The 9,914-nt window shown below is 44.2% G+C and overlaps 1 protein-coding gene across 2 annotated transcripts in view; it reads left to right on the top strand.

Moving 5' to 3' along the window:
- UBE2H (ubiquitin conjugating enzyme E2 H) overlaps nucleotides 1–9,322 on the top strand; it is a 122,990-nt gene extending 113,668 nt beyond the window's left edge. For both annotated transcript variants that reach the window (XM_010378773.2, XM_010378776.2), the window contains exons 6-7: nucleotides 695–823; nucleotides 4,996–9,322. In XM_010378773.2, coding sequence (XP_010377075.1) covers nucleotides 695–823; nucleotides 4,996–5,120 — 254 coding nt within the window. In that variant the 3' untranslated portion in view covers nucleotides 5,121–9,322. The remainder of the gene's footprint in view (nucleotides 1–694; nucleotides 824–4,995) is intronic.
- The last annotated feature ends 592 nt before the right edge of the window (nucleotides 9,323–9,914 follow it).

The following is a 9,914-nucleotide window of genomic DNA, read 5'->3' on the forward strand; positions in this document are numbered from 1 at the left end:
AGTCCTATAAAATTGTGTTCAAGGCTGAGCACAGTGGCTCACACCTGTAATCCCAGCACTTTGGAAGGCCGAGGCTGGCAGATCACTTGAGGTCAGGAGTTCAAGACCATCCTGGCCAACATGGTGAAACCCCATCTCTAATAAAAATACAAAAATTAGCCAGGCATGGTGGCAGGCGCCTGTAGTGCCAGCTACTTGGAAGGCTGAGGCAGGAGAATCGCTTGAACCTGGAGGCAGAGGTTGTAGTGAGCTGGGATTGCACCACTGCACTCTAGCCTGGGCAACAGAGCGGAAAAACCAAACCAAACCAAACCAAAAAAACTATCTTCAATTCTTTTAAGACCCAGCATTTGAATACCTTTCACAGTGGGGGGTTTTGTAAGCTGTAGAAAATGGCTGTGTGAAATAGCCATAGAAATAGAGTGAAATAGAATTGGGAAAATTGTCTTTCAAAGTGAGTATCAGGTATATATCTTTATCTCATTCTTCAAATTAAAATTAAAATTAAAAATTTTAGTTGGTATTGAAATGAATGTGTGATATTAGGTCACATGTACTAGAGCACACTTGTATGGAGAATCATCCCCATGTAGTTAAATATCTAAGAAGGTAAGCAGCTTGACTACTGAATGCAGGTGAATTTTAGGTGAACTTGTATTTCCTGTGCATGACATGTTTCTGTTTGGTTTTTCAGATCTTACCAATATATTTGAGTCCTTCCTGCCCCAGTTGTTGGCCTATCCTAACCCCATAGATCCTCTCAATGGTGATGCTGCAGCCATGTACCTCCACCGACCAGAAGAATACAAGCAGAAAATTAAAGGTAAGAGGGTGCGTAGTTTACCTGGAGACAAAAGAACTTAAATCTATTGGACTTCAGTCATTAAAAGTCCTTCTTAAATTACTTAGTTCCTAATACTTTTTCTCAGGCCTAAAAAGAGACAGCTGTGGGCTGAAGTAGCACTCACCAACCTCGGGTGGTAGTAGCACCAGTTTGCTCATCCTTTAGGATTTGGAATCCTATTTTCCCATTCTTGAAACAGTTTACATGCTGATGGGATGTGAGTTTGATTTAAATGAAGATAAGTTTGCGAAATAACATCCAGCTGGCCATGGTGGCTCACGCCTGTAATCCCAGCACTTTGGGAGGCCGAGGCGGGCGGATCACGAGGTCAGAAGGCCGAGACCAGCCTGGCCAACATGGTGAAACCCCATCTCTACTAAAAGTATGAAAATTAGCCGGGTGTGGTGGCATGCGCCTGTAGTCCCAGCAACTCGGGAGGCTGAGGCAGGAGAATTGCTTGAACCGGAAGGCAGAGGTTGCAGTGAGCCTAGACTGTACCATTGTACTCCAGCCTGGGTGACAGCAAGATTCTGTCTTTAAAAAAGAAAAAAAAAAATCCAAAGCTCCACCTGAGTTCACTGGATTGTCCATTTTACCTCTGTTACTTTTCATAGTGAAAAGTCTAGATACATGAAGCTCCACCAAGAAGCAAAGGAATTCAAAGTGTGTAATATACCTGCTGTTTTTAACCAATGGCAGGCATTAGTATCTAACCCGTTTTTCACATGATGGGCCCGTCTGCATAGCAGTCCAGAATGTTGGCTTCCTCAAAATGTGTGGCCTATCTGAGGTACATTTGCAAGAGGTGGCAGTAGAAGTAATTTACCAGAGCTTGAATGTGCAGGTCTTCACTCTGAAATGTGCAGGCATGAGGCAAACAGGGACTATTCATGAAACAATAGCTTTTCTTCTGTTTGTTTTCTAATTCTTCTTCCAAGGTCTTTATAGGGTATTGTTTGGAGCTTTTGTTGAGATAAAGCAGAAATAAATTTACTATAATTAAGTAGATCTCAAGTGCTTTGCAAATTAATATCTTATTTATGTAGCAAAATATATAGCTGAGCAAACATGTATTTGAAGAAAAAGGCAGTTTCAGCCAGATAAAGTGCTGTTATGAGACTATATTAAAACTTTGAAATAGGAATCACTTAGCAATGTCTGCAAACCACAGATATCTTGGAGCAGAGTATATTTCTCTAGTTCACATATGCATTCCGTCTCAACAATTTAGCAGTAGCCCTGTTTCAGTACATATCTGCTATAGTCTCATTTACAAAAAGAACCGAGCCTGCATTTATCTTAGAATGGCTCACTCCAGTGTACGGACCCCCAGCCTTAGGGAATGTTCACGTTGGCTATCATTTTGTCTTTCTTAGAAATCTGAGAAAATCATGGCCATCAGACTTGAGCTCACCCCCAGTTCCTACTGTACCTTGATGTCTTCTCCCCTCCCCCCTACATCTTTTCTTTGTTCCTGTGGGAAATAAGAGACACCCTTCCTCATTTCTCAAACTCACTCCGACCACCAACCCGTGATCTTGTTTTCCCAACCCCCGGCCCCTCCCAATGCAGTCTTCCTCCTGCACCCGCCAGAGGTCTCCCTGTTTCAGAAGCAGTGATCTGCTCCTGTGGGCTCCCTTAGGAGTCATGCTGTTTATTCCCTTCCATTTTCAAACTTGCATCCTCACCGTAAACTCCTCTCATTTTTTTCCCCTCTGCTTAATCTGTGCCCTCATTTCTTCCCAATCCTTTGGGATTCTTCTCAGGTTCCATTTTGCTGGACCTCTCTGCAAGTGTTATATTTTACCCTCACCTTTCTGGAAAATTCTCATTCCGTTTCCTAAATGTAGTCATTCACTTAGGACTTGGTCCCAGGGCTCCGTCTCTTCCTCTCACCCCTGGGGAGCTGCTTCACCTCTCACAGCTTCAGTCAGTCTCCTCCAGGGAGATGATTTCTCAATGTGTGTGTCTAGGCCTGGCCTCTCTCCCAAGCTGCTGCTGGACATTTCCATTTGTGTGGCAGTCACCACCAACTCAACACACACCTAACACAGTCAGCGTTCATATTTAGTTGGCACTGTCTTATAGTGCATGTCTGCAAACGTGTTTAAATATTGGATAGCGCATAGCACTGGGCACCATTGGAGCTGTCTAAAGCTGTCACTTCCCTGCTCACAACCCTTTGCTGGGTGACATCTTTGCCTGTCATTCAGGGCTCTCTGATACTGATACTGAGTGGAATCTACCTCTTTGCCTTTACTCCTTTTTTTTTTTGAGACAAGTTCTCAAATATAGTTCTCTCTCTCTCTCTTTTTTTTTTTTTCCGAGATGGAGTCTTGCCCTGTTGCCTAGGCTGGAGTGCAATGGTGCGATCTCAGCCCACTGTAGCCTCTGCCTCCCGGGTTCAAGTGATTCTCCGTTAGCCTCCTGAGTAGCTGGGATTACAGGCGTGTGCCACCACGTCTGGCTAGTTTTTTGTATTTTTGTAGAGATGGGGTTTCACCATGTTGGCCAGGCTGGTCTCGAACTCCTAACCTCAGGTGATACACCCACCTTGGCCTCCCAAAGTGCTGGGTTTACAGGCTTGAGCCGCTGCGCCTGGCCATAGTTCTCTCTTAAGGTTGTGTTTAAGCATCCCAGCCACTTACTTTCAACAAAGCAAAGCGTTTCCCTGGAGTGACCTCTCCTATGTCATAGCTGGCAGGACTTGGGGGTCAGTGTGGCTGGGACTGCCTCAGCCGTTTTTCTTCTGTAACTGCTTCCCTCTGGTGACACTCAGCAGCTCCTTCCTTTTATCTTCCTCTGTTTCCTCCTCCTCATTGGTGACCTTGCTCTTCCTTTCCCTATCCCAAAGGCCTTGTCCTAAGTACTTAATATACATTTGTTTCCTTGAATACATTAAAGAGGGCTGATAGTATCAAATTCTAGTGTCAAAAAAACAATGTCAATGTGTAGCTTCTACAAAGGAAGATGCAAAATAGCCAACCCATTAGAGGTTAAAAATAAAATTGTTAAAGTTTGAATAAACATTTATTTCACTCTAAAATGTAAATTAAGGTAAATTCCTACCTAATCATGGGCTACTTTAATATCATCAAAATCATTAGCATAAAGTTTTGTTATAATGAATTTGAAGGGCTCTAAGTCTCAAGTCTGCAAACCTTTTCTGTAAAGGACCACATTGACCAGATGTGGCCTTTATCACACATTCTGTTTATTTTTTTTTAAGACAGTCTTCAAAATATAAAAGCATTCTTAGCTAGGCCCTGTGCTAGTTATTCAAATCCGGTAGGCGCATTTGGCCATTCAGCTTATCTTCCTATTGCAGTGAGTCCCTGCAACTCTATAGGAGGAAAAACAAAGCCACAAGGGTGTGTTTTTGTGTGGCTTGCATTTTGAATAGGTTTCTGTCTTGTCTTTTCCTATTATGTGTAGGCTATTCACTTGAAAACAGAGTTTTTAGGAACAAGTTTGTTTATTCAGCAGTTCTTAAAAGCAGTTTCAGCAGTCTTATTCAGCCTAGGGTTCCACCAAGGCCGTAGCAGTGGAAATCTACCTTCAGGTAAATTATACATGGAAAAGCCACCCAGAGCCAAGTGGTGTCTCCATATAGCAGCTTAGTCCTGAGCAGATTGAGCGATGGTTTTGCCAGCTGCTTCAAAAACCTGACAGGCAGGATCTGTTTAGACTAAAATCGATTCCTAAAATAATAGACCTGGGCTGACTGTAATGATGTAACTGCAGATCTAAAAATGATGGGGGATTTCCTTATAAAATTACTATGGAATCATGACTAGTCCTGTCTGTACTATCTGGGAGGTGAAAGTAAAAAGAAAGCATGGGGCTCCCATTTCCCCCGTCCCTGAAGAGTTATTGGGGTGCTGCAGCGCACGTATTCCCCTGCAAGCTGAGCCTGCTGTGTTGCTCTTCCCAATACCCCTTCCCTCAGGGGGCAAAATGCAGAAACCCTGTCCCAGAGAAGTCTCCCTGTGGGATTCCCCTTAGCTGTAGTGACCATGGTTACTGTCATCTTTGTCCCCCCTGGTATTCAAGGTAAGTTTGAACCTCCCCAGCCTTGCCAGCTTTTTGGGGTCGCCAAGCACATGCCTACCCACTCACTGCCCTTGTTGTCTCTCTCCCACCTGGTGCAGAGTACATCCAGAAATATGCCACGGAGGAGGCACTGAAAGAACAGGAAGAGGGCACCGGGGACAGCTCATCGGAGAGCTCTATGTCTGACTTTTCCGAAGATGAGGCCCAGGATATGGAGTTGTAGTAGAAAAAGCACCTGCTTTTCAGAAAGACTATTATTTCCTAACCATGAGAAGCAGACTATAATATTCATATTTAAACAAAGCAATTTTTTTTATTACTAAACAAGGTTTTTATGAATAATAGCATTGATATATATATATTATATATCACCCTTTAGATCTTGATTTCTTGGTCATTTCTCAACCTGAGGTGCATAGCATATTCCCACATTCCATTTGGTAGCAATATGCGGTCCGAATGCATGCATTCATGAGTCCATGTGGCCAAGTCAGCCTGTGTGCTACTGAACTGTCAAAGGAAATAGCCGCTCTGATAGGTAGACATGAGTAAAAAGAACAGGAAAAAATCGCTTCTTTTATTGATGGTTCCAAAGAAACAAACCAAACCAACCAGCTCTTGGATGTGAAGATAAAATAGTGCTTTTTCAAAATGGAAAGGAAAAACTTGGGGAGGAAGAGGCCTGCTGTGGGGGCATTAGAGCCAGCCACATAAGAATCAGAGCCGCTCCTTCCTGTGAATCCTAGGTGGCCCTATGTCCTCTGTGGAGTTACAGTATAAAACAGGGAGCTAATTAGAGTATTAAAACGTAAAACCATTTTTTTGACTCTGATTTTAAGTACATTTTCATATGTCAGTTCCTGCCCTTCACACTACCAGGCCCTGCAGCCACAGTGTTCTGTTGGAGAAACTTGGAGAAGTATTTTCTGAACCGGTTCTTTTTCTTGGGGGAGAACTTGTAATCCAGACTGTTTTTGAAAGGATAGCACAGGAGGAGAAAAGTGACTGGGACGATGCTTCCTCTCATCCAAAACACATGCGGAGTCACATCCTCGTCCTAGTGTTTGGCAGTTTGAGACTGCTACCCTGAACTTACGAGCTTTAAATAAGAGGGTTGTGTTTTCGGGGGGTTATTTTTTTCTGGGGTGTGTGTGTATTGTGCTTAGAAAGGTTGCAGATTTCATCTTCACCTACCAAGAGGCAGCTGCCTCCTTGGACAAGCCGCTCATGGACCATTAGACTTGAGGAGAAGACCCATGTGGTAATGCAAAGCCCTGGGTACTTGGGTGTTTTGGTTTGGTTTTCCCTTTTTCTGCTGCTGTTGGCAGCAGCCCGGTCATCATCTGCTTGTGGGAGTGGGAAATGGGTATTTTAGACCCAACACAGGTTCTAAATTTAAAATGAATAATAATTGGAACAAATAAAGGTTTTTGTACCCAGAGTGATTCTATATGGGAAAAACAAACCAACTTTTTTCAGAGAGTGACCGAATAGGAAGAAGGGATTCAGAAATACGATGTAGTAGAACATGCCCTGCAGGAAGAAAATGTTTTCTCTCCTGTGTATGTTAAGAGGAAATCAGTTTAAAATGCCTGCTAATCAAATGTCGACTCAGCTAACCATATGTCCAGGTTGCTGCAGAGTTTCTTTCAAATCTCAGTGTTGCCTGCTGAACTTGGAGGGGAGTTTGGAGAAATTTTAGACAGCAGCTCTGTATTTTTTTGCCGCAGCCAATAAGATAATAGCAGAATTAGCCAATCCTAAAACCTTCTAAAGACGATTTTTGAGCATCCCACTGGGATTATTTAATTTTTCTTTTTGACGTGTGTTTTTAGTTTAGAAGTGCTGTATTCCACAAGGTTTAAGTCAGTGAGGTTGGAAGATACCCTCTCTTTTTTTATTCAAAAAGCACAATCAATCTTTTCTTTGAAAATCTATATAAAGTACAACTTGCTTTTAGCATGATTATTTTCCTAAATAAAAAGACAAAGAATTTACTTTATGTTAATTACGGGCATGAAGCAAAAGGTTTTCTTTAAAAAAAAAAAAAAAAAAAAGTGCAGTGATGTAGGGCTGTGGTTAGTTAACCGTACTGAGTTATCCATCTAGCATCTGTGGCTTGCTGGAAGGGTAGTATTAACTATTTAACATGTAATGGTGTACTTCACTCTTACCTAGCACGCTGTCTTCTCATTGCTTTGGGGGAGGGAGGGTCTCTGCTGGCACTGTCTAACTTGCTTACCTGCTGACTTTGCAGTTTGCTTGTGCTATGACATTTATTGTAGGTGCTATTTAGGGTAGGCTTAAAGTGCTGGGTGGTGATTTGAGTTCAAACAATAAAAAAATTGTATTTTTTCAATATTGTATAAACAATAGTGTTCTAATTACCTTAAAAAAAATAATGACCAGTTAAGAATTGCTTTTGATCTTGTCAAAAAACCGAGTAGACCCCAGTTTCGAGAAGGTGTGTGAGCAGTGTCATGGCTCTGCCCCTTACCTAATCCCACATCTCTCTAATGATAAGACATTGGCTCGCCTCTGACCAGAGCCCCAGCACCAGAGCGCGGAAGGTGCAGAATTGTCCAGTGACCTGCTGGGGGAGGTTGTAGGAGTTAAGCAGATTTGAGTGTGGCTGCAGTGTGTGTGTGTGTGTATGTGTGCACACGTGCGAAGAGAGTGTGAGCGAGAGAGTGTGTGTCCATCTAAGTCTGTATGATGAAGGTGGGATAAGGCTCCTCTGTTAGCGCTGGAAGCTCCTGTAATTGCCGCACAGATCCCACTATGCCCTCTTGCTCTGTGCAAGTCTGTCCTGTCTGGGCACTAACCTTGGTCCCGTGCATGTTTACATTCTGGGTGGGGCTTCGCCTCTCCACTGGGAAACTGACTTTTGCTGGGTTGAACAGAGTCTCTTCTTACGCTTTTTGTCCCTTCCCTGCGCCTGGGAGAGGTGTGAGTAGGAACCCAAAACATACAGGTACAGAAAGATCTGGAAGAAGGCCTGGCAGTGAATCTGAGGACTTGGGGGCCCCCTACAATAGATGGTAGCGTAAGTCTGGAGCAGGGGTATTTCACCACCAGATGCCTTTCCAGGCTGCCCTTCCAACACTCAGAAAAGCATCCAGATCCCTGGGCAGAGGCTGTACATTCTTGGCTTTAGAGGTGGTGGCAGTGGCAGCAGGTCAGAGCCACTTCTGGTGGTTTCCCTCCCCTTTTTAGTGCTTTAGTGCCCATAGTTTTTGGATCCTCATGTTTTACCAGCGCAAGCCATTCTTTGCCCCTGTTCGCATAACTAAGCTCAAGCTCTTGCCAAACACCAACAAGTAAGATGGTTGCAACCTGGCAACATTGAATCCACCCCCCTTAGGCTCCCTCTGGAAGCCCCAGCACCGGGGGCTTATGGGCACAGGGTCAGTGGTAGCCATCCTGGACACTGGCATTTGGCTTTGTCTTCAATCTCATCACCCTCCTTGAGGTTACTGTGCAGTTTCAACCAGCATTTTATACTAGTGAGGTCATTATCAGGAGTTGCCATATCATCCCTCCAGTACCTAACATTTCTCATCCTCTTTAAAAGCTGTTCTGACTGCCAGCTGGCTGATCTAAGCTCCTGAGGAATGTCTCCTCTCAAAGGAATTTTTCCTTCCAAAGGCCCCCTGAAGTCCTAGTTGGCATTGGCCTGGCACGTGCTTTATATTAGGCCTCCCGTTGGGATGGCTGAGAATCATGAAAGACAGATCCTCCGCTAGCCTCAATAGGTCAAGTTTCTAGACACCAAGTCTCTGGGAACTAGTGTTTGATTTTAAACGGCACGTGGCCCTTCCTTGTTTCAGTGACTTAGAAAAGTAAAAGCCACTTACAAAAGTTGGCAAGATTTTTTATCGACTTCCCACCTGGGCTCCCAGCCTTGTTGAATGAAATCAAGTATCTCTGATTGGGAGCAACGAACTGCATTTCTTTGGACTTCTGAATCCATGTTTGTGCTTTCTCTGGCCCCTTAACACCTCGGCGATTCCGTTAGGGATGGGTGAGTGGGAGGAAGCCCTTTGAGAAGGGGGAATCGGCCCTCTGGTGCGCAGGTTTTCCACTCATCTGAGGAAGAGCCAGGGCTCTGAACTTAGCCAAACACTCATCTTGGCTGTGGGCTTGGGAAGAAATGGCCATTATTTATGGATTGTATTTGGTACATATTGTGTGATACTTGAAAAGATAAAAGGGACTGCCAGCCCGTAACTGAAATCTGAAGCTTTTTATCGCTTATTTTTCCTTGCCCTGTCTCCTCCCTTCCACCTTTCTTCTTGCATTGTGATGATCTAGTAGGCACGTCTGTCAACAGGACACATGCCTCCTCTGACTATAACCTCTTAATAGTTGTGTACAATGAAAACTGTAAACTTTTTTAAATAAACGTGTATATACCTTGGCAAATGGCTGGACCTTGATCAATAAGATAATAGCCCTCATGATTACTCTCAGCTGGTTTTCTAAAACACCCTCTCTGTTCTGGCTCCTTTGAGCAGCAGACGCTGGCTTCTGGCTGAGCAGCTCTTGGAATGCAGATGACTAAATTAGTTTGGGAAGGGAGTGGCACCCTTAGGCAGTGATAACCTAGAGGCTCTGCCCAGAGGCCTGTCCTTGAACCTGGAACTCAGATGCAAGACTGCTGGCTATGAACAGGCCTGTGAGGCTCCTCCACTAGAGCCTTGTAAAGCCTGAAGGTCCTAATCTACCCCATGCCTAAACCTTCTAAGCCCTGTCAACTCACACCCAGTAAGGATACTCCGAGGCCTGGAGTTCACGGACAGTGCAGCTTCCTGCTGGGGCCGATCTGCCTAAACAGGTGGTCCTCTGCCAAGTGCTACCTGGGAGATGAGGAACGGTGGGTTTTGCATGGGAAAACGCGTAGCTGGATTAGACCAGCATTTCGATTGCTTTCTAAAGCGTTTGCTCTCGGTTACCACCAGATGGCGATACTGCTCAGTGGTTTTGTTAGCAGGACCTTAAGACAAAGGAAATAGTT

The sequence above is a fragment of the Rhinopithecus roxellana genome, chromosome 6, assembly GCF_007565055.1.
Source record: "Rhinopithecus roxellana isolate Shanxi Qingling chromosome 6, ASM756505v1, whole genome shotgun sequence".
NCBI lineage: Eukaryota > Metazoa > Chordata > Mammalia > Primates > Cercopithecidae > Rhinopithecus > Rhinopithecus roxellana.